The sequence below is a fragment of the Nyctereutes procyonoides genome, unplaced genomic scaffold (genome assembly GCF_905146905.1).
Source record: "Nyctereutes procyonoides isolate TBG_1078 unplaced genomic scaffold, NYPRO_anot_genome, whole genome shotgun sequence".
NCBI lineage: Eukaryota > Metazoa > Chordata > Mammalia > Carnivora > Canidae > Nyctereutes > Nyctereutes procyonoides.
This window is the reverse complement of record NW_026575135.1, coordinates 40,905,302-40,931,079: the sequence shown is the minus strand read 5'-3', so window position 1 is coordinate 40,931,079 and position 25,778 is coordinate 40,905,302. Positions and strand designations below refer to the sequence as shown.

At 37.9% G+C, this 25,778-nt stretch overlaps 1 protein-coding gene across 1 annotated transcript in view; it reads left to right on the top strand.

Annotated features, from left to right (window-relative positions):
• The first annotated feature begins 3,971 nt into the window (after positions 1 to 3,971).
• LURAP1L (leucine rich adaptor protein 1 like) overlaps positions 3,972 to 25,778 on the top strand; it is a 48,916-nt gene continuing 27,109 nt past the window's right edge. Inside the window, exon 1 of the mRNA XM_055302551.1 lies at positions 3,972 to 5,085. Within this exon, the coding sequence (XP_055158526.1) occupies positions 4,777 to 5,085 (309 nt within the window). The 5' untranslated portion in view covers positions 3,972 to 4,776. The remainder of the gene's footprint in view (positions 5,086 to 25,778) is intronic.

The following is a 25,778-nucleotide window of genomic DNA, read 5'->3' as shown; positions in this document are numbered from 1 at the left end:
CAATCAGAATACTATTTAAAGGATCTGTGCTCCTTAGGGAGAGGCATTTCAGATAGATAGATAGATAGATAGATAGATAGATAGATAGATAGATGATAGGGCGATATACATGGCATACACATATATAAGTTGCTCAAGTTGGTAACCAACAGATGGCTTTACTTAGTAAAACAGACCCAACCCAGTTACAAAATTAGAGTTGAATTTAATGACTATAAACAGGCAGGGTAAAGTTTCACAGCTTTAGCAGATCTATAACTCCACTGTGTATGGATAAGATCAACATTCTTTAGTTTTGCTATGACATCTTCCTTGTTAAACAGTTCATCAGCTGAACAAAAAGATTTATAGGAACAGCAGCTCTACACACTTAAACACAAATTCAAAGAATCCAATACCATGAAATAGGTACTTCCTAAAAATCTTAAGCATAATTTGAGGCTGTTGGCTGCTTGCTATTATTCTGCACTGTGGGAAGTGAAGTCTCGGGTTAGAGACTCTGCCCTCGTGCTTGAACTCTCTGTCAGCCAGTTGGGAATGCTGCAAACTTTCCATCAGTGCCAGAAGGAAGGTGGAAGGCCTTTCTTCTTTTAGCCACAATGCCAGCAGCAGATTAAGGAGTGGCATTACTCACACCATGCAGAGTCTTGCTGAGTCTACTTTTGCTGAAAGTACTATGTCTCATACCAGGAAACGTTCTAAGTGTGGAATGTGTGAAGTGCATCACATCACTCTGTTTCTGCGACTGTGGCTTTCTTTTCAAACCTGTCATCTGAGTCCAACAATGTTCCCATTTAATTAGCCACTACGTTTCTTTTTGTTTTGCTTTGCTTTGTTTTGTAATGATAAATATGAGGCTCTCTTTCATTTTCTGTGAACACAATCCAACTGAGAAGGAAAATCAGTCTCTTATTCTCCATAGTTTAACACTCATTCTTAGATTTCTTAGGCATTCTAAATAGAAAAATCCAATTCACACGTGAGGCAGTCAGAAAAGGAAAAATATAATAAAGTAGTTTGGATCTAAAAAGTTATGGCACAAATAAACAGAAAAGCTATTTTTATAATTTTACTTTTCAGTAGATTAGGCTTGGGGAAACATGTATTTGGAAATGGACAAGAAGGTCAGGAGCAGGGAGGGAATGCTGTTAAGAGTGAGAGCTAGGGAGATACAAAAAGGTTATCCAGAAGAGATTTTTCCCTATTTCTCACTGTTCTTTCTCTTTCATTTTATGATGACCTCACTGGCACCCCAGACCCCCATGTTAGACCCACTACTGAAAAATTCTTGACAGCTAATTCTGCAAACCAAGATGTGTAATTAACATACAAGGCTAACTGACAAGGTTAGCAAGTGGTTAGATCTCTCACACTTCTTTTTTTTTTTAATGATAGGAGAAATATCCTCAAGACCCAAAGATTAAAAAATAAAGACCCTCTTTTTTAACATTTTGGGTAAGGAATGTCTCAGACCAGATCACATAAAGTGGTAATGACAGAGTTAACATAATCTATAAGAAGCCTAATAACAGTTCTGTGATTCTGTTTTGAAAATTAGCACTTTGGCATACAAAATGTCTCCATTTTTTAAAAGAGTTTCTTTATTTATTTGAGAGAGAGAGAGAGAGAGCATGAGCAGGTGGGGCAGGGGTGGGCAGAGGGAGAGGCAGAGGCAGGCTCCCAGTGCAGGGCTGGATCCCAGGGCCCTGAGATCATAACTTGAGCTGAAAGCGAAAGCTTAACCAACTGAGCCACCAAGGCGCCCCAAAATGTCTCTACTTTAAACTAAAATGTCATAAGCCATTAACTGAGAAATTTTGAAAGGCTCAACATAACAGCTTTTCTTAAATGTTTGCATTTGTTTTACATTGCATTGGCACAAAATATTGCTTTATATACAAGCTTTCTTAATGAGACCAGATTTATTTTGTAACAAGAATAAAAAATGAGGGTGACTACAGAGAGAAATTTCATGCTTTATAAACCATAGGGAATAATTACGTTTCATTAATGATAAAAAAAAAAAACTACAGCATACCTTTGTGAGTTATCAAAGAATCTGGTACTATTCTTTATCTTTGAGGTTTTTTAAATCTATCTGTAAACTGGAATCTGCTGTCTTTCATATTTTGTCAGTCCTTACCAAAGTTTCAATTCTTCCAGGATCTGTTTCTAACTCTCTAAATTAATGCTTTCAATTTCTCTCCCACCCTTCTGCCTTAGAGCTACTGAGAAAAGCTGACCATCCAGATCCTTAAGAACATTCTAGGTTATCTTGAATCTAAAGAAGCCCTGTAAGCTGATGCTGGATGCATTCAGGCCTTATTTTTATTTTCCGAGGAGTTTTCTCTGCAGACATTCAAAGTGAAAAAAAAATTTTCCTAATTTTGAGTTATCAATTTCAGTATCAAATACTAATTTTACTGTCTGTGACTCATAGCAAAGGAGGTATTCCCTTTTTGGACAGTTCTATTGATAATTTGACAATACACTTTTTTATTGACCAAGTGCAAACTAGCTATTGTGTTTGTGAGCTCCTCTTCTCAACCAGCCAGCCCTACGCTGAACTTTTTAAGGGTTTGAAACACACACACACACACACACACACACACACACACACACACACACAAACTGCTTTTTTTTCTTTTTTAAGATTTTATTTATTTATTCATGAGAGATACAGAGAGAGAAAGAGAGAAGCAGAGACACAGGCAGAGGGAGAAGCAGGCTCCGTGCAGGGAGCCTGACATGGGAGTCCATCCTGGTTCTCCAGGATCAGGCCCTGGGCTGAAGGCGGGGCTAAACCGCTGAGCCACCCAGGCTGCCCCACAAACTGCTCTTGATTGAAATGCAAGCCTTCCATGATTATCTGTCACAGTGCAATTCTTACCCAATGCAGGTTGTGGTTTTCCAAATTTAGGACAAAGCATGTTGTTTTATCAGTGGGTTGAGATTTAGCATTGTTCTCCTTTGATTCTATAAATGGTTATTCCAACTTTAAAATGGGCCACCTCATTTATAACTATTTTCTTCATTGATCTCTAAGACTGAGAAATAACAGAAATTTCTGGCATGCTGAAAAGGGAACTTTAGCAATTTTCTCCCTGACATGAAATATTTCATTCTGATGGCCCATGTTCCCTATCCTTATAATTCCTAGATGAGGCTATATGGAGAACACACTCTGAAATGTATCTATGGGCTGGGTATAAAACCTGAGTGACGTTTGGGAATGGAGCCCATGAAGGACCAAGAACACAAATATTTATTTGTCCTGAAAATAGAGGATCTCATATTTTTCAAATATTCCAATGGAATCCCCAAATTAGAGTTTACTAAATTGAAAACAGCATCCTCTACTTGAAGATTATTAACACAAACTCACCATTGAGTCAAACCTATAATCTCTGTAGCTCATTGTGACTTACTTGGTAGAAGTATCTCATAAAATTGATTGTATGCTTTGAGTCTCTTCAGATTGTTGGGAAAAAATAGATAAAGTACCAAAGACAACTTTTTCGCTAGATCTGGCCAATACTATTTGTCTCTGTAATTAAAAGTGTCTCAGCAACTTCCCCCTTTTAAAATCCTACCTACCTCCGTAGCCATATAAATTATTCCGGCTGCATAATTCTTCACGTCTTGCAGTGAAATATTGTAATATTGGGTAAGATAATTCATTTTGACTCCACATTCTTATTGAAATTCTGGCGAAACTTTCACTTTTTACTAGTGTAAAAAAGTGGGAGAGGCTTCTAGAAGCTAGACTTGTGCTCTACAGGAAGATAGGGGGTGAGGAATGCCACTACATTTAAAGTCAATGTTCTTTCTCCAACTTTTGTAAACCGTTTTAAAGGCTGCGGCTACCAGGCAATTTCACCAGGAAAACTGAAAATCTAACACCGGTATTAGGTACTCCCAACTAAAGCAGTTCACTGAAACTGCGGCTAGCAACGGGGTGAGAAAATTTCTGTTGCTCTTCTTTCCTGTGATATACGGTACAAGGGTTGGCCCTGGCTTGGTCCACCTGCCAGCGGAGTTTAAAGTTTCCAAGGCTGGGAGGAACACAATGACTTGGATCAAACTGCCTAAGTGAGAGGAAGGGCATTTCTGCTACCACGAGGAAGCCGTTAAACTCCTGCTAAGCTAACCACCTCTTCCATGCGTCCATGCACACGACCGACCTCCTCTATCACTGACCAGGGATTATTTCTGACGATCCAGGATATTCCGAAAGCTTGGAGACATATGGCTGGAAAATGAAACGACCCTGGAGTGTGGCCACCTCATTACTTTGTGTCGCGTGGTACCAGATGGGCAATCAGTGAATGATGCCGAGATGTGAACGGACAGTTCTATAAAGCGAATTTCCACCCCCCACCCCCCACCCCCCCATAAAGCCCAAACAGACTTCGTTCCCTTCTCTTTTTCTTTTGGTTTATAATACTTGGATTTTTCTCCTGTCTGCAATATCAGTGAACTCAACTCGGCACCGGGGTGGCCAAAAAGGAAGAGGATGAAGCGATCTCTAAAATCCCAGTAAGTGTCGGAGGAGCCACAGCACCCGCGCGCCCGCGGCTGCGACCCGCCGGGTCCGGTGCGGGGTTCGGGGTTGATAGCGGCGCAGGCGGTTATGGAGCGGCCGGGGCGCTCCCTCCGCCGAGGATAGCGCCCCAGGCGCCGGGAGGGGTTCGCTCATTTCGCCGCAGACTTCGAGGCCGCTGCTGCCTCCCGCCCGCTGCGTTTCGTTACCATTATCCTCGGTCTTGAAAAGTCATGGAAGACGGCCCGCTGCCAGACCTCAGAGACATCGAGCTGAAGCTGGGGCGCAAAGTACCCGAGAGCCTAGTGCGCTCGCTCCGCGGGGAGGAGCCGGCTCCGCTGGAAGGGGACAGGGACCCCTGCGGGGGGAGCGGCGGCGGCGGCGGCGGCGGCGGCTGCAGCAGCAGCAGCAGCTGCTGCAGCTTCCCCCCCTCCCTGCCGTCCTCCTCCTCGTCCTCTCCAACGCCCGGCTCCCCACGTCGTAGCCCCTGCAGCGCCCTGGAGAGGCTGGAAACCAAGCTGCACTTCCTCAGGCAGGAGATGGTGAGTGCGGAGCGCCAGCTGCGGGGAGGAGGGCCGGGCCCCCGGCGGGGCGGCGGGGGCGGCGGGGGCGGCGGGGACTCCGGGCCACGGGAGACGGAGCGCGGCGGAGGCTGCGGAGCCGAGCGCGGGGCGCGTGGGGCGTGCGGGCGAGGGCAGCGCGCGGGGGGCGCGCGTCGGGGCGGGGGGCGGGGGGCTCGTTCACCCCGGACTGGGCTCGGTCACGGTGTGCCAGGGCGGCAGAGCCTGCTTTGCTCGGCGTACTTGACGATCGCGCCGACTCTGTGCTTCAGACTCCGACCATTTAGCTGCAGGTCCGCAGCCGCCGGAGCCCCCTGCCCGCCGAGGGTTTGCAGTCACTAAGGCCCTCTGGGGCCTGCTGTGTGCCCTTCACACTTTCGGTTCGAAAGGTGGCTCGGCCCTTTGCGCTTCGGCAAAAATACTTCCCGGTTTGCCCAGAGGTGGCGAGGCAGGGTCCCTGCCGGCCAGCGATCCTTCCCAGCTCACTCCGCCACCACTGCCCCCCCCGACCCCCCGCCCCCCCCTTGGTGCCGCGGGCGCAGCTGTTCCAAGGCCACTGGTGAGCTGCCTCTCCACAGCTGGCGCTGAAAACAATGGCCCGCTCGTCCTTGATGGCCTGGGGAATAGCTGGCTGGACTGTTTTGATGCTAGCGAGCAGGTGATCCCCAGGCCCAGGAATTTGCTAATGACCACTTCCGACCCTTCCCCCCTCAGTCCTCGATCTGCAGTGGTTTTCGGTGCCGCTAGTAAACACTACCTTAGGAGTAGGACAATGAGACTGGTACTGGGTCGGAGAATCCTTTTGTTATTCCGGATGTACTTAAACGGAAAAACTTATTTACTGGCCAAGAGTTCTGGGGCAAGTCCCTTGGCCTCTGTGAGCCTCGGTTTATTTGTACAATGAACTGGATGGAGGAAATAATTCCTTCCCAAATCCTTTGAAGAAAATAACCACCAAGCAACAGCATTTCCTCCCAGCCTGGAGTGGAGCAAAGTTGCAACCGTGGTCTCAGTCACCCCAGGGGATGGTGAGGCTTTTCTACATGAAAGGATCTTCCTGTCTGCTAGGGCCTTGCATTAAAAATAAGTAACCCTGGGTGTTTTCCCTAGTTTCTCTTTCTCTGCATTTGGAACACTCTGGAGGTAATGAATTCCACAGCATAAAGTAATCTTGGCAAATATATAAGTGTACAAAGCCAGTCTTCAGGGATCATGTCCTGTGTTCAGAATTTTCACTGTGTAGCCTACATACAGGTCCCAGGATGTCACTCTAAAAACCCATCTCAAGACCTTTAACGTTGGTCTCCTGGGGACTTTAGTTTTATGTCTCAGGTAGCTGTTTTCTTCCCATTTTAGATGTTGAAAGCAAATTATACACACATACACCTTTGCCTATATAAGTCTATAGATGTGCATGCACATGTGCATTTGTGTGTATATATTCATACACCAGGTGCAATGCAAATTATTTTGTTACATATTCATGTTTCCCTGTCTAAATCCACACAGGTTCTGTATCTGAGTTATTCAAAAAGTCCTTAATAAGCATTTACTATGGGGGCTGAAAATGCAAAATGAAAAAGTCAAGGAGCTTGTCTGTTTAGGGCTCTCAAATCTCTTGCACTCATTTGCCACTTATTATTTGTAGTAAATAAAACCAAGTGTGTTGAAGAACTCCATACAGGGAAAAATCCGGTTATTTTCAACTAAGGACAGTTTCTAGACTTACTCTGTTTTTCGTGATGAAAATATCATAGACGCATAAAACTCTGTCTCTCCAAGCCAGAGCTTGCTGTGTGTGATTAGCATATATTAATAAATGCATTTTTAAAAAGCAGATAGAAACCACCACAATAACAGCAGCAAATTGCTAAATTGACCGTTTGTTATATCTTCTATGTGAAGCATCAGTAGCTGCAGGAGAATTTATGCCAAACAGATGTTTTGTGTTCAACTTTGGGCTCCACTGAAGGTCTCCATTGGGAAAATAAGAGCATTAGCCATGGGACTTTAGAGAAGAGATTGAGACAGGTACATTCCTCTGCCAGTGAGACTGGTTTACCCCATTTTACGCAACTCTTTTGGGTGCTAAACACCCCAGCTTCAGCATAACTGGGAAGCAACAGATTTGTTTTTATGTAGACTTGGCAGTTTTGTTATAAACACTGAACAGATGCAGTTCTGCCATTCTTCCTGTCTCCTGTCTCCTCCTCGCATCCCCATGTAGAGAAGTTAGAGAACCAGAGTGGAATATGACCTCTTAAGTGTGATTTTTACGTTCTTTTCTGCCGTATACTATGGGCACTGAGTTAATCTTCTTGGTATGATGCGTGACCCCACATTTCACGTTTATTACTTCTAGTTGTCCACAGATTGTTCTGGATTGTCTGGAATTACCAGGCTTTGGGCCTGCCCTCAGAACTATTTTCTAAGAAACACCTGAGCCAGGCACAAACCATTCTAGAGACTTTCAGGAATTAAGTCTCCCTTCTTTTCCTATTAGATGGATGTGTATACCATTGACACAATTTTGCATAGACTTGCAGGGAGGCAGTCTTACACAAAGTTCCTTATATACACATGACTTCATCATTGTCTCTCATCAACTTTTATGCCTTCATGGAGAATTTCCTTCACCCTTATTTGTGATGTTACAACCGATGCTCTTAGGGGTCTGAGAGATGCAGTTGTAAAAAAGGCAACTTGAAAGAGATTGAAGAGGAGAGAGAAACTATTTCTGTAGCCAGACTTCTTAATGGTGCAACCCTTGTTAACAACATAAATAGCACCCTATATAATAAAGCTTGTGGGAGGGAATATATTAGAAAAGAAAATTTGCAGGCATGCATTTGGTACAAGAGGCCCACTTAAGGTAATGATCAGGATGTTTGGGGGAGGAGACAGATTTTCCCAGTATGTAAGCATTTTTATTTTTAATTTAGAGATAAGGAAATTTGATAATTCAATAAACAAATGCAAAGATATACACAGGAAATTTATAATGAAATTGGAAAGAGGTGTCATGCCTCATGTACAGTCTGCCCAATATGTGTTCACTACCTTTCTGTTCAGAGTGTTTTAATATTTGTTATCATTTGAATCTAAAGTCATACTGGAAAAGAGGAAGTATTTTCATCCATGTTTTGCAAATAAGGCCATTGTGGCTTAGCAGACCAAAGTCACACAGCTGATTAGTGAATAGAATCACAAGTTGAACTCTTATCTGACTCCATGTACTCTGCTCCCCCCCCCATTCCAATCTGCATGTAAATCTGTGTGATAGCTCAGCACCCCCTAGAGTAGTAAGGGACCAAGAAAAGAAGCTCTGGGGATACATGTCCGAGTTGTTGCAGATACAGTTTCTTTCAATAATCAGTGATTTATTGAGTGCCTACTATGTGGCAAACCTATCGCTAGACCTTGGTAATATACAATAACAATGGCTGCTGTAAAAAGTCAATCCTATGTCTGGAGCTTTTATCCCACGTTCCCAACAGTTTTCATCCATGCAAAGACTCCTTTTACAAATGTTCTTAAAAATGGGACTTTCAGCATTGCTTATGAAATATTACTCTAAGTTTTCTGATATCCCATGATATCCAAAATATTTTTCCAATAAACGTAGATAATCTCTATCAAAACCTGTGTTTTATCATTCGGTCATACATTTTACATTGCATTCTTAAAAGATGTTCAAAGATTTTTAATGTTATATCAGTACATCTGTGACACTTATTTTCATCAATTTTTCTCTGAAAGAAATTTCAAATTTGTCAAAGACAAAGGCAATCGCTAAAGAATCAAAATCTGGAATTGGAAGGGGTCTAATGCACCCTCCCTAGTTTGCCTTCTCTGATAATTACTGTTTAGAAAATCAAAGAGTAGTTTGGAATGAAGTATATACTACCGTTGATGCCACATTCTGGTTCCAATAGATTCTGTATTATGTTGGGAGGATTACTAATCTTCAGGTTACTACCTGAAGGTTACAGTGCCATTATGAAAACTACTATTGAAATACCGTGTTCTGATTTCCATGTTTTTGGCAAATGCACAGCAGTTGTATAATATATCTAATAGAATAAACAATCTCAAGCTAGTTACTTATCTTTTCTTACTATTAAAGCATTCAGATACCCTTCCCAGTTCCTCAACTCTTGCTTTAATAAAGTTTTCTAGGCAATTCCCAGGATGAGACAAATACACATACTCTCAGACAAACGTGCACATGATACTAGCAGAACGTAAATCAAAATGTCAAAATTTTTATGAGTGGTAGGTTTATACTTGGTTTTTGGTAATTTCTTTTATTGATCTTTTCTATATTTTGCTCCCATGTTAAATGGCTTGCTAACTTTGTAATAAAAATAAGCGTTATCTTATATTCCCTCAGAAAATAATTACATTAAATTAACTTCACAATTGCTTTGGATATGCTTCAGAAGAGGCTAGGAGGGGATCCCTGGGTGGCGCAGCGGTTTAGTGCCTGCCTTTGGCCCAGGGCACGATCCTGGAGACCTGAGATCGAATCCCACGTCGGGCTCCCGGTGCATGGAGCCTGCTTCTCCCTCTGCCTGTGTCTCTGCTTCTCTCTCTCTCTCTCTCTATCATAAATAAATAAAAATTTAAAAAAAAAAAAACAGAAGAGGCTAGGAGATGTCTATCACTTGTTCTATTCACTTTTTATAACTAGGTAGTTTCAGTAATATTTTTACTATTTTATCATTAACTATTTTTGGGGGGTTGGACAAAAATTTAAGAGAAACCCTTAGGTATATAATTGAGAAGCTGTAAAGTGGAAGGTACTTTCCTTGATGAGTTCACAAGATAGCAGAAAAGATAAAATAGGAATATAATTTGGCCAGAGAAAGATTACAAGCTAGCATGTCAGCAGGTGCCAAATGCCATAGCAGAGATCAGACATAAGTGTTGAGATGAACAGGTAAAGCTGAGGAAATTTTTGACAGCATCCTGGACAAAGACTTAAAAGTTCTGATGATGATGTTAAGTAAAGGCTTAATATTAGGGATAAAGACATCAAGGAGATGAGGAAACTGATTCCTAATAATGGCTTCTGTTATGCACATAGAGTGTTATTATACTTACTTAAGTCTGACAAAAATCTTGTTGAAACATCTTTCCTTACACAGTGGCTCAAGAACTGACAGCAGTGCACACAAAGGTAGTAATGTCATTTTGCTAGCAACACAGAGACACAATTTAGAGAATTTATACCTAACTTGAAAACAGTGACAGTTCCAAAACCTGATGGAGCCCCGCCCTGTGCCTAGGAATGTATGTTGAATTATTGGTACATACTTGAAGAACACTTTCTGACCAAAAAGAATTCCCTTCCATTCCAGTCATGTTGCACAAGCATGCTGCCCTGATCTTGAGACACCACAAATATTGTGAGATTTTTTTAGACTGATTATGCTCATTTCCATGACAGCACACACACAAAAAATATCTTTAACTTTCTGTTTTGTAGTTAATAAATCCCAAACGAATTTGTCACATGTTAAGACTTCAGGGTTTTTTGTTGGTTGGTTGGTTGGTTTTTTTAAATACTACTTCTGAAACCGGGATTTATGGCTAGAGTCTCTGGGGTCCCTGAGAACTTGACACTTTTTTGTTGGTTTTCTTTGAGGAATGTTCCTTTTGTTCTTCTTTAAAGGTTATTCTTCGCTACTCAAATTGTGGGCTTCTGGTTTAGTGGAACTTTTGTGGGTTTGGAGCTAGATGAGCTGAGGTTCCAGTCAAATCTAGAGCAAGTCAAGATACAAACCAGTAGGGCCCAGTTGGCTGCCAAGGCCTTGCACCCTCCCTCTATGGAAACTCTTAGCCCACCTTCCCTGATCAGAGACCGGCCTGGTTCTCAGTGGTGCTCTTCCTAATCTTGGCTCTTTCACTCACCATTGTCTGGCATTGAGCAAGTTATATAACCACTCTAGGACTCAGTTTTCTTGTTAACACAGGGATAAAAGCATCTCTATTAAGGCATTGTCAGAAGCCACTGAAATAATATAAGAAAATCAATGATTATATAGGCATTCAGAAATAGTAAGGGCAATGATAGTAGTGGTATCATGCCAACGACATAGCTGTTCTGTTGATCTTACACAAGTAGCCACAGATGGGCAAGGTTGTTTTGGGACTGATTAAAAATTAAGCATTTCCTTTACTTGACTACCATAGCACTTCCTACGTCATCACATGTTCCACAGAGACTATGCTTCTTTGCAAAAGTTAAAAAAAAATATTCATGGGCTTTGCCTCGCTTCAGTACAACTGGAAATCTTGATTTTGATTTCAGACTTAGCTTTTATGAAGCAGCTACTATGATCTAAGTGCTCTGCAGAGTATAGGAGCTTAGATTTAAGAGCTATGGAACCTAATTTTCAGTATAGACTAGTAAGTCTATGAACTAAGACTAATTTTGGTTTCTTACAATGAAAGCTTTCTATGGGCAAAGCACTGTGTCAGTTAAACACTTTTTATGCATTATCCTACTGAAACCTTATAATAATCTTAACTAAATATAACTTAATATCTATCTTATAGGTAGATATTAGATATTACCAATGCTTATAGGTAAAGCATTGCAGATTATTGTTAATGCCTAAGATTGCCTACACAGTAAGGGGTTGAGCTAGGTTGAAGTTGGAATCTGTGCTTTAAACCATAACTATACTATTCCCATGCTTTAGACTATCTTGATGCAAATGTTGACACCTAAGATTAGATGTATATATCTGCTCTTCCAGATTTTCAAAACATTAAACATGTTAAACTGTATGCTTTTACTGTAAGCCCTCGAGGAAGAAAAGAATCTATGGATAATCTCTATCTTAGGAACAGTCAAGACTTGAATGAACAGATCCAAAAGTCACCTGGTCCACAGCAACTGTACCCTTTCATACATACTTCTTCCCAATCCACAAAAAAAAAAAAAAAAAAAAAACAAAAAAAAAAAAAAACAGAAAACCTGCTAGTGAAAGACTCTCTCCCCGGACCAGCTGAAGGCTCAGAACTCAGTGGTAGAGCTCAATAGCGTTCATAACATAGTGTTTTAAAAGCTTAGAACTAGTAGCATTTTGTTCCCTGAGAAATTCTGTTCAGGACAAGGTTGGATCTTAGATAACTCATAGAAAGAACTAGAAAACTGGGAATCTGACACTATCTTGTGTCCATTTGAACAGAACCTTCAAAATGCTGTTCTAACAGGAGCTCTATTATCCTACTTTTCGGTAGTGATAACCAGCTGCACTGCACTGTGCTGGGATTTCCCAGATTGTGTGGTTGAATCACATTGATCCAAATTGAGCCCGATGTAAATTGTATTTATAGAATTCACACAAAAGTTTATATTTTCAAACATTTCAAACATTTCAGTCTAAGCATCAAAAATAAAACCTGAATGATTCATTTTTTAAAGGGGCTAAACATTGAGCTAGATTTTTATACATAGCTGTTATTATGTTCATTTTACAGAGAAGAAAACTGTGTTTTCTTTACAGAGGTTAGATAATTTGACTAAGTCACTGTATGTGGTTTCCCAACCCATTCATTCAAACAAGAACTTCTGTGAGCCTGGCTCTATGCTGGATCCAAGTCACTCCCAAATTGTACTGTATGTACATAAATATGGAACATGCCCAGTTATTATGAATGAACATTTTTACAGTCATTACATCACACCTCCCAATGGATCTTTTGGTATTCCTTTTAAAAAATGTTACCGCTTTCCTTTTAGAAGTTAAACATATGCTTTCTCATTATAAAACTTCCAGAAATATAGACATGTAAGAAGAAAAACAAAAGTTCTCCTTTACTTACCCTTGACACCACTCCTCCTCCATATTACTCCATACCCGAAAGAAACCATTTGCTGACAGTTTGGTGTGAATCCTATCAGGTCTTTTGCTGCATCTTTTTGGCATAAATATGATACATACACATTTATGTAAATTTGGCATGTTTAGATTTCATTTTCCTTATTTTGCATAACAATGTTCTATTTGTTACCTAACATTTATTAGATGTTTATGGTATGCCAGTTAGTATTCTAAACACTTTTCATGTATTATTTCTTTCTCCCTCCTCACCCACTTATGACATAGGCACTATGGGATGTTGGATCATATAACCAGACTCCTGACATATCTTCAGAAATATCTACCTTGTCAATTTTTATCTTATTCTGTCTCTTCTATATGCAGCCTGATGAGTTACTAGTCAAAAAGAAAAGGTGATTGCTTCACTTTTCATAATAAGTGATTGTCCAACTTTTAACAGTTCTTTTAGAAAGTAAATTTTTCTTATAGAAATAAGACTTCATCAGACCATTCTTCAGTTCAAAAAATAACAATGTCTTCAAATTGGCATATGCTGCTCCTCAATCACGAAACACTGTAACATGATCTTCTTATTTAGATTTTTTTCCTGGTAATAATATGACTAAAAACTCTAAAAGTTGGACCAAAAGGCTAATATGGCACAGGGTGATCCATGCCGCATGGAGAAGACAGAAGGGCATCACACGGATTTAGTGTATCTTCAGACTTCATAGCTCAAAAACCTCTTAGATTTTTTTTTGACTTTGTAATCCTCATGATAACAAAATAGATTCCGTTCCAAGAGATTAGACATAATCAGAACATTTGAGATTTCAATTAAAGAAATAATTAATATCTTTCAAACTGACTCTTACAAGAAAAAGATGTGTAAAACTACAGCCATGATATGTCACTGACTAATAAGCCCTCTCTCTCTGCAGGCCCATGCAGTGGAAAAGCTAGATGATATGAGAAACAAGGAATCAGGGCGGGGATGAGATAGGAATTTGATTGTGTCCTGGCTCTGCTGGACACTTCACTTCATTTGGCAGATTCAGGACAGCACTCTCTCATAACTGCCTTGGTTGGGTCTGCCAGCATGGCCATGGCAGTTCAATCTATATTCTGATACATTTTATTATGCAAAATGTTAGTCCTATCAATCAAGAGATAGTCATATTGGACTGATTTTAGGAATGAGTTCTTAACCTGACCTCTGATGTCTTATGATTGACTTCAGATTTTCAGAGGATAATTATTTTCCTTATTTCTGAGTTCTAGCTGGCACAACACATTGAACAGGGCATGTCCCTTCCCCTCTTCCATCAGCATAGCTTTGTAGAATAATTTTTTTTTAAATTTGCTAGATAATATGGCTTGTTTATGTGTGAACTAAAATATTATTAGCATTTTCTACTTGTAATTAAAATTATAGAATGTTTTTTTTCCTTTGTATTTTAAATTAGGGCACCTGAAGTGAGCAGAATTGTCTTGGACTTTCCATATATTTGATGAGCAGAATAAAATTGTTGCTGTATTAATACTCACCATCAATAAATTCATAAAAATGTTATAATACCAACATCCCAAAATAGTGAGCTATGTCTCTTACAACTCTGATTTCTGGCACAGGCTATTATTCTAGCAGGTTCCCTCATTTTCTTTTCTGTTGCAAAACTTGTTTACATTGTTGTTTTAGTATCAACTAAACAAAGCTTGAGATCAATGTTGAGAAGGAAATTTCTCTCCTTCTGGTGATGAAGCTCAACTTTCAAGGCTGCTAAATTCAGAGATCTACCTCCCTTTTACCATTTTTTACTTCCTAAAGATAACTACTATGAGTAATATTTTATGTATCCTAAAGATTTCCTGAACATATGCAAGCATACCTATAGTTTCTTGTATACCTTTAGCTATAATTATAGATACATATTTGGAAAGCTATATGTGTGTATAATTTTAAAATGGAACTCTTATGAGCTCATGTTGCAGCTAGTTTTCTAGATGCAGCAAATGCTGTGGTGTGTATATATAATATAAAGTATATATATACTATATATTATGTAATACACTATATATTACATAATATATATATATATATATATATAGTATATATACACACACTGCTCCAAAGCACAATTTACAGTGCTGCCACTTTGAACAAATTACTGACAGAGACAAAAGTTAGAGAGAGTCACTCTATTTGTATAAAAAGATGGCTGTTGATGAGGTAGAGATAAAGTCAATAATCTGTAGAAATAGAAAAGAACATCAGAGAATCCTAGAGTGGGAAGAAACTTTAGAGATGATCTAAACCAATTCCATAATATCCTGCTAGCCAGCTGCTCATGCATCCTTTTCTTAAATTTCCTCAGTGATGGGGCCTTCACTGGCTTCCAAGGCAGACCCTTCTGTCTTCAAACACCTAGTCATGTGTATTTGTTAGTTGGCAATTCCAGTTGTTCATCAAAGACACACTCTAATCATTCACCATGTGGAGAAATATTCCAGCATGTGTGCTTACAAATCATGGATTTATAATTTAAGATTAAAGCTCTATCAGGTATGAAGTACAATAAAAGGTCAATAGATTTCTCATGGGTTTGGATGTATATGGTTCAAATAAAAACTTTCTTGCCTTTCTTGCAAAATGAAAGAACAACAACAATGCAGAGCATTAGTGAGGATGGAGAGAAATGGGCACTTTTCCTGCATGGCTGCTGAAAGTACATGTTGAGGGAACCTTTAGAAGTAATTTGATGTGGGATCCCTGGGTGGCGCAGCGGTTTGGCGCCTGCCTTTGGCCCAGGGCGCGATCCTGGAGACCCGGGATCGAGTCCCATGTCGGGCTCCCGGTGCATGGAGCCTGCTTCTCCCTCTGCCTGTGTCTCTGCCTCTCTCTCACTCTCTCTGTGACTATCATAAATAAATAAAAATTTAAAAAAAGAAGTAATTTGATGTTATATCAAAAGAAGAAGAAGACAAGAGGTTCTTCTTGACGTAGCGGTTCTGATGCCGGTAATACTTATGATAATTATAGAAATCTACCTCAAGGAAACAATAATGAATTTGGACAAAATACAATTTAAGTTTATACATTTGATATTATTATGTATGACTGAAAAAACTGGAATAATCTGACTGACAAATAACAGTAGGTTATTTATGTGCTTATGATAGACCTTTAGCTATTAAAATTATGTTGCAAAATTAGTTATGGAAGAGAGAAAATAGTTATGGATATATTCATGTATAGAATAAAAGGCTAAAATAGAAGACCCTACTGTATTAATACTGGTATCATAGGATATAGAGTTATATATGGCTCTTTTTGTTTCTCTGTTAAGATCTTTTGTTTTACCCAGTTTCTCTGCACCAAGTATATATTGTATTTGGATGAGAAAAAATATAGATAGATAATAGATAGAACTTTAGATAGAACTTTTTAAAAAGTTAAAACTTTTTGATCCTTCTGTTTGATCAATGGAATCAACTCTTTGGTGCTTATAGGAAAGAATAAGACTAGAATTTTTCCTGCTATTCATCTGTCTTTTTCTTCCTTTTATGCTATTTTGTAGAGGAAAGGGCATGGCAATATGAAAAAACTTCTTGTTTTGCATATACTACATCTGAGTTGCTAAATCTGGCATTAGTCATCCTCTCACAGACATAATATCTGGAATGATGAGTGCCCAAGTAAGAATGGGCCACTCAAGCTCTGGAACATCCTCTCTGTGGAGTAAGATGAATTAGGAATCAATTGACTCCTCAGGATTTTAGTCATAGTGGCTGATGCTAAAGAAGATAATAGAATCAATACCTCCTTTCAGAAATATTTGCAAAGCATTCCATGGTCTCTTCAGATAAGCTTACAAGAATTTTATTTCTTGCCAGAAATAGGTGGATAGAATATATTAGCACCCAGATAGATATTCACATAGGTTTTCAGAAAGAAAATTGGTCCTTGTCCAGAATGCAGAAAAAGGATGAGAAATAATTGATTACAGACAAAGACCTTTTTAGGATTTCACAGAAATGACCGTCAAGAATTTTAAACCGTACCCTAGTCTTCTACCATTTAAAATTCTGATGATAAAATTGTAAGGAAATAATACACAAGTCACCAAGTAAAGCTTAATTTAATCACTTAGATTAGTGATTATAAGCACACTTTAAAACTTAATGATTTAATGGTAGACTAAATATTGTGCATTGACAAATCTTTCTGTAGTGAAAGCACATTATTATCTAAAATATACTTATAAAAAATAAATTTATCAGTCTCTGGGGCTAAATATTTCCTCAGGGTGAAAGTCTTGACAAAATTCTATATGCATGACTCCATTTGTCACTTTCCTAAACTTTAGGCTGTATATTTCAACTTGGTTAATAATATTGCGCACGACCTTTTTCTCCCCTCACTATAATCACCATGTGAACAGAGGCTATGACTAATCAATGCTTGTATTTCCCTGATGCCCAGACAATTATGGAGGGACTCCCATTTGTGAAGTGTGTGGATGAAAGTACACTTTAGGCCTGCTTCTAGTTTTTCTGTTTGGAATGCTCTAGCAACATTTCCTTTTTGAACTGGAACACATAACCTCAATCCCTCTCTGCATCTAACCAGCCAAACCCAGTCACGTGGGATGTAGGTTCTTGGTTAAAAAAAGACTAAAATACTTTTCTTCAATCTGTTATTGTAACACTTCCCTTAAAAAACCCAAAAAACAAAAAACAACTTTCTGCCTACTTTGAAGTGGTACAGCAAAACCTCTTCAGTCAGTCTCGGGAAACATTGTTCTCAGCAATGCTAGCAGAACATAAAAATAAAAATAAAAGTTGTTTTTCATCCCTGATAAGTTAACAAAGAATATACATATTTTAGGTTTTCTCATACTCTTTTCCTGCTTTGGAGTGAGATTTTGAAGTTTCAGAGTGAAAGGAAGGAACTTAAAAAAATTATAGTCACATTATAGTATAGAATTGTATGCATACTGTATTGATATATGGTATGGTCTATATGGTTTTGGTTGAAAATAAGAGTCATTTAGTTTGGCAGCCTAATTTAGTACACGGGTAGCATTAATCACTAGGACATTCACTCTCTATGCTTGGCATAGCCCTTAGTATGGACTTAAAAACTTAGGATACACTGTGACTCGTATCTGAGGTGTTTGAGACAGTTGTCCAGATTGGTACTGTCCAGGTGGGTAATTAGATGGCCAGAATGGAGAAGACTAGATTTCTTGAGTATCTTTATATGATTCTAGAATTGGTAGGAATTTCAAGGAATCAACCCATTTTTCTGTTTTTAATTTGGAACTAGAATCAAAAGATAAAAAAAAAATGACTACCAGATATTCTAGTATTGCTACTAAACCAGGAACTGGATGAGTTTGCTTCTGGATTGTTTTGTCCCTACATGAACTTTTAAAATACTCTCCCAAAGGTTTTAGTTTTACTACCTACCAAGAAGCTACATTAGATGGGCTTTTGCTAATTTTAGTCTTGGTCTTTCTTATTTATATCATCCACAACAGGAGTTCCAAATATTTTTAATTTTTTAAATTTTAAAATAGTTGCAGACTTTGCATAAAAGCTACAACAATCACTATATATCCCTTACCCAGATTCTCCCACGTGTTAATGTTTTGCATGCTTTCTCATTCACTCTTCCTCCCTCTCTTCTTCCCCTCCTCACTCTGCACTCTCTCTCTCTCCACACACATATTCTTAAACATTCTTATTTTGAAAGTTGCAGAAATGATATCACTTTACTTCCAAATGTTTCAGTACTATTTCTCAAAATCAAGAACAGTTGTGGGTTTAAGTGGTATCCTTCCTCCTGTGTACAGTGCAGTTATAATTAATGACTTACATCACTGCTGAGTTCAGACAGGTCCTAAGAATATTTTTCAACAGAGCACTACAAGTGGACACTCCGCAGCAATCAGAAACCTGCCTGAGGCTAGCATTCAGTTAGATGATAGAAGTGGATCTAGCTGAAGCATAGTAGGAGCAATTAGAAGAGCATGCCCTCAATTTCTCACTTTTCTATTGACTTAATGCTAGAAATTCTGTTTTCACAAAATCATCTTTCAGCCAGAGTTCCTGATCCATATGAAAATATGAAATAATAAATGGAAGACTTTGGGTGATAGATGATATTCATTAAGTATATTTTAAGTGTTGGATACAGTAACAACACTATTGCCTTCTACTTAAACTGTTTGGAAGTAAGGATTTGAGCCAGTTTTTGTAAGTAAGGAAGAAAAGAACACAGGAAAAGAAAATAATATTTTGGGCACTTTTGTCTAAGATGATATTTCTCCTGTGAGTCATTATCTGCACTGTACACCATTGTTTACAAACCATTTGCATATATGTTATCCTCAGTCCTGGGGTTATGAGGTTGATAACACACAAATATAAGTATTTGCTATGTATGTTTCAATACAGTGTTTATAGTAATATTTTCTAGAATACAGTATTTTCCCAATAAATGTGATGATTAGTAATAGCCTCCTGCTTGATATTACAGTTACTCAGTCAAAGAAGTAATGAATCAAGCTATACTATTTCCATGAGCTGTGAGCTATATTAAATTTAGTTTAAGAAAACTCAGACAAAACTCCTTTTTGAGGATTATATTTAATAGTAAAATCCATATGTTGAATTAACTCTTGTAAACATCCACTTCTTTTCCTTTAGTCTGGCGGTGTTCAGTGTCTGCCAGGAACTATGATCCGGACAACCATGATGAAATGAAATAGAATTTTAGCTTTTCTATTCCGCCTCTTAACTTTGAGTTTACTTATTTCACTTTTAAAATTCATTTTTGTGTTTCTTTGTAATGTAATCCTTGTTTTAATTATTCCTTCTTTGGAAGTTTAAAAAATTAGTTTGGAAATGCCAGAATAAATATGAGAGAAGAAAGTCAGGATGACTAAGAGATTTATGGTCTTCTCTATATGTGTGTTTTTGTCAGAGGGGAAAATGAACTAGGTATGCAACAAGGGTTATTTTGGTATACATTGGACTCATGATGTTGAATCCTGATATGTTATTTTAATAAGGAACAAATTTAAAGACTTAGAAATGGAACTTGAAATTTCCACTGTCTGGTTCCCCTTAGTCCTATCACCATCCATCAGAAGCCTGGGCCATTATATAAATTACCACTGTGTGTACGAACATGCATCCTGCTGGAAGGTTAGTCTAGTACCATGGGGAAATAAAATCTGGATTCTCCAAATAGTATGCTTAATACAAAATGAGACTATTTTCTTAGATGTCCATTTTGGTGTCATATCTTTGGGTTGTCACTTAATCAGGTTGGTTTTTATCAGCATATGTATTTGCCGTCTATGATCTAGATCCATACTTTGGAGAAGAGTTAGACTAATGAACACCCTGTATGTCCTGCTAGGCAATTTTTGAACTTGTTTGGTTACTCAATGACAGTACTTTTTAATTGCCCTCTTTTTCCAGCCATGTTGTAATTAACATTTATAAGTGGGATTTAGAAGTTAATTTTACAGAAGATGGGAAGCTTATTCAGTGAAGCAACTATTTCCACTCTGTTGAAGGTGAAATCTTAATGAATTCATATTAGATAAAATCAGGAATTTTGAGATTGTAAGGGTTGTCACGTATTCTGCTGGTTTATACTGTAACTTTATTTTTATTTTTTTTAAAGATTTTTTTATTTTATGTATTCATGAGAGAAACAGAGAGGCAGAGAGAGAAGCAGGCTCCATGCAGGGAGCTCGATGTGGGACTTGATCCCGGGATTCCAGGATCACACCCTGAACCAAAGGCCAACGCTCAACTGCTGAGCCACCCAGGCGTCCCTATACTGTAATTTTAAAGAACAGTTTAAAAGACATAGTGAAAAAGCTTCTTCAAACAGTGTTCCTTCCCGTCATGATACAAAGCAAACTTTTTAGAGAGTCATAACTTTACCTGGCACCAAAAATGGAAAATCACCATGCTCTGAAGGGTGGTACCAGCCTAAGGAGCTGCACAAACATTTTGACTTAATTAATAAAAAAAAAATGAGTTTGGGATATAGTTATTAGCCATCAGGAAATAAATAACAAGGCTGAACTCACAAATGGAGTTCTTTCTATGTTGGACCCTTTTAAATAATTATAGCATAACCATCTTACCTTATTGGCATTAGTAAGCAAGTAAGTTGAAGCAATTATTGTTGGAGTCTGTATACTGTTTTATTCAAAACCCTAACCATGAATTAGGTCTCCTAGGAGCACTATCAAATACTCACATTGCTGAGTTGGAAATGGAGATACAGAGACAGCGATTTCCAGTAGATTAAGACAAGACCAGATTTCCCACTTTCCAAACTGGTTGTTCAGGTGCCATGGAGCACCCACTACAAAGAGGGGAAATTCATTTCCAGTTAAACTTTAACTCCAAATTTTAAAAATCCAGACATCATTACTTAGAATGCTCAGCAATTTCATAACATTGTTAGGTTATTTTTGTTTGCTTTCAGTCTTAAGACAAATTGATTGTATTTGGATTTCACCCAAAATTCTTTAAGGAGAAAAACACTTTTACTTTTTTTTTTTTTTTAACATCATTGAGTTGATTTTGTGCAATAGGATAAAATAACTTGAAAAACTTATCCTCTACATGAAAATAACCCAATGCCTTTTTGTAAGCAAAATTTGGTGCTGCTCAAGTGATCTAACCCTTTTGAGAACAAACAAGTATACACTAAGAATGTCACATTGATTCACACACTTGAAAATAAGTCTAGCAAGAATCTCTTTGCCATCGCTTGACCTTACACATGAAATTATATTTGCCCCTGTCAAAAATCTTGGTTGCTCGAATTAAACACTGATTATAAATAAATATAAACATTTCCAAATCCTCACTCTTTGTTGGGCTTTAAAGACAGATGAAAACTCTCAACTGCACACTATTTGACTATATAAATTTCCACCCTGGACAGTGCACCCTGTCTCTGCTTCTAGAAATATTTCTTTCATAGGAATCAAGTAAATGCAACACATAATTTTAGGAATCATCTATATCCCATTCCCGTAATCTCCAGTAGAAATACAAATGAGGTTGAAGACATGGATTTCAGGTTATTGACAAACCCATCAGGTGAGTAAGGCATGAGGTTGCTACTAAACAACAGTCGTATTTAACCACGATGGTATTGAAAATTGTGGTTTAATCCCAAAGGTCCATAATCTTAATAAAATGTGATTTTTATAAGAAATTCTATCATAACCATTTAATACTGTGCCTAGGAACTGGGCATCTTCATCTTAATATACAAACCCAGCCCCACTTCAGAAGTGTCTTGTATATATTACTGACTCTTTTATTTTTATTTTCTTAAAGATTTTATTTATTTACTTATTTATTAGAGAGAGAGAGAGAGCTCACAAGCAGGGGGAGGGGCAGAGAAAGAAGCAGACTCCCCACTGAGCAGGGATCCCGATGCAAGATCCTTGGACCTGCATCTCAGGACTTGATCCTAGGACCATAAGATCACAACCTGAGTCAAGCAAAGGCAGGCTCTTAACAGACTGAGTCACCCAGGCGCCCTATTATTGACTCTTGACATTTATACATGCTGTTCCTTTTGCCTGTTTCTTTCTTCCCTCACTCCTATGCCTCACATCTCATCCAGTTCCCTCTACCTTGATATCCTTCAAGTCGTACCACCGATAACAACATAGTATGTTGTTTTCATTTTTTATTGTTTACTCTTTTAAATTCCTCACTAGACTATATGTTTTCTTGTAGGTAGAATCGTGTCCAATCTATATCTTCTTTAGAATTTAGCAGCGTGTAAGAGCTCAGTGTTGGGGGAATAAATTAATAAAACTATCTAGGAACTGACCTTTAAAGAAGCAATTGGGGAGGGCAGTAGATAGAGCTAATAGAGATAACAAATTTGGGGGTACTGTAAGTAATTATTGCCTAGGAAACTGTAATGAGAATGATTGAAGTAGATTAAGGGTTATGTTGGAGTTCATGAAAATAAGATTGAAAAGGTAGGGTTACCTGGGTGGCTCAGTGGTTGAGTCTGCCTTTGGCTCAGGTCATGATCCTGGGGTCCTGGGATCGAGTTCTGCATCAGGCTCCCCGTAGGGAGCCTGCTTCTCCCTCTGCCTATGTCTCTACCTCTCTCTCTGCATCTCTAATGAATAAATAAATTAAATCTTAAAAAAAAAGTTAAAGGTAAAATAATCCCAATTAATGAGAATATGAAACTGAGAAATTTGAATATGGCAACAAGGACCAATTGTAGTTATTATTTTAGGGAAGTTATATAATGAAAGCTATTATATTTTTGTACACTTAATGTATTTTTTTCTTACAATTCTCTTCTTGAGAACTAATCAGTTTCCATGTATTTTATATTATGGTAACCTTAAAGTATGTTGTACTTTTGAAAGACTTATAAATAAGAAAGCTCACTAATTGCTGAGGAATGAGTGCAATAAAATAAAAACGATAAAAATATTTTTGGAACAAGGAATGAGAGATTATACTTGTACAAGATATAAATATTTCAAAAATGTTTGTTTTCTTCCTATCAGATATAATTCCATAATTACACAGATTTTATTGATTATAAAATATGCTCTCCACAAATTCAAATTGTTTTATTAGTATGGTGACATTTTCTAAATAAAATATTAAATGTTTTAACCATCCAAATGACATTTATCCATGATTAGCTATTTATAATTCTGTTTATGACTGTTTGATTTATATTGTAACTAAGGGTTTTCCTGATTAAAACGCAATACACACTCCTGAATGATATTTTAGAAAGTACACAAAATATAAAGAAAAGGGGGGAACAAAAAAAAACATGATTCCATTACTCTGAGACTATTATTATAACCTTTTTGTCTTATTTTATTCAAATTTTTTTCTTCTGTGATTTTTCCTTTGCATTGTTGAAGTTAAAATAAGTATATATTTTATCTTTATCTTTTGCAGCATCTTTTTGCTTGACATTGTATCTTTTTGCTTGCCTATATTATTTTCCTAAGCCTAATCTGTACTACATGAGAAATATTCCCTTTTATGTACATTTCCCTAATATTGGATAACCTGTTTCTCACATTTTTGTTGTGATGCTATAGTATTTATATATTTATATATTTATAGTTATTTATAGTTATTTCTTTAATAATTCCTAGGTTGGGGGAATAAATGCCATTCCTTTTGCAACATGATTTTCCAACTCTTGATTTCTTTTTCTTTTCTCATACTGAATATTTGACTAGTTTGGTCTTTTTTTATAGAGGGCGTGAATGCTGGGTTTTTGAGCTCTTGCATAGGGAAAAGGAAGCAGGGAGGCATATGGGCTTCAGAGCCAGAGAGATCTAAGTCTGAATCCAGCTCCATCACTTTCTAATTGTGTGGTGCTGGCAAGTCACAGATCCTCTCTGGGATGCAATTTGAAGACAATAATATTTGCCATTTAGAGTTTTTTATGAAGACTAGATGAAAAAATACATATGAGTTACTTATCATAGTAGCTAGAACTATTGCTTTATTAAAAGCTAGCTCTTAAAAAAAAGCTAGCTCTTATCATTTATGCTACCATTACTGTTGGTATTTGCTGTCACTATGGAAGTTAACAAATTAACGGGTTTACACTTCTAAGTAGGGTTACAAAAATAAGAAAAGAATCAAAACAGCAAATGCATTATCAACAACAAAAACCAACACTACCGGGATCCCTGGGTGGTGCAGCGGTTTAGCGCCTGCCTTTGGCCCAGGGCGCGATCCTGGAGACCCGGGATCGAAAACCACGTCGGGCTCCCAGTGCACGGAGCCTGCTTCTCCCTCTGCCTATGTCTCTGCCTCTCCCTCTGTGTGTGACTATCATAAATAAATAAAAATTGAAAAAAAAAAAAACCCACTACCTTGAAACTACATTGCTCCCAGGACTATTCCTATTTCTGCCTTTAACTAGAGGGCTTTACTTATGGGTATGCTTTTATGCTTATTTCCCAGAATTCAAAATGCCACCCCACCTGCTCTTCATCCTACTTCCTGAACAATGAATTCTGATAATTGTAAAAGTAGCCTAAAAAGTGCTATTGCTACTACTGAAGAGTGGCAATGGGAATCACACTCTGATTAATTTATAAAAGCAGCACATACAGAGTGTGAGGAGGAACTCGTGCCAAGTTTCAGCTGATAGCAAAAATTGCATTTCTGAATGAGGAGATAGTGGAGAAGGAAAACAGCCTTTTTTCCCATGACTTTTAGAGGAGCCTACATACAACCTAGATTATATTTTTAAGCTGCATCCACCAGGATTTTAGTTAATAGAAAATAATCTCAAATTCTAATGATAGTTTGAGTGAAAGTTGAAGCTGTATTTATTGTGGTAATCTTGTCTTTTTTTGTGTGTGTCACAATTTAGGATAGGTTTTGAGTTTTATATTAATTTCCAAAAATTCCTTAGGGATTTTATTTGAATGAGAACTATATATTTTCTTTAATAGATTTCAAATCCAATCCAAACACAGCCTTATTTAGAAAATTCACACTCAAAGGAAAATAGGACTTGGCATGGTCTTTGCTGCTTATATGGCAAACAGCTATATCCACTAAAAGCCCATCTATTATTTAGTATAGCCTGCAGGAATATATTTTTTCTTTTTTATCATCTGAGATCATGAATTTTATGAAATGAAATTTTATTTATTCCAAATGAATAAAAGAATATCAAAGTTTTATCATAAACATCATTCTTATTTCTAATTTATAATGAAAGGCATGCATGATTATAAAATTGTAAACGCTTCACAGATG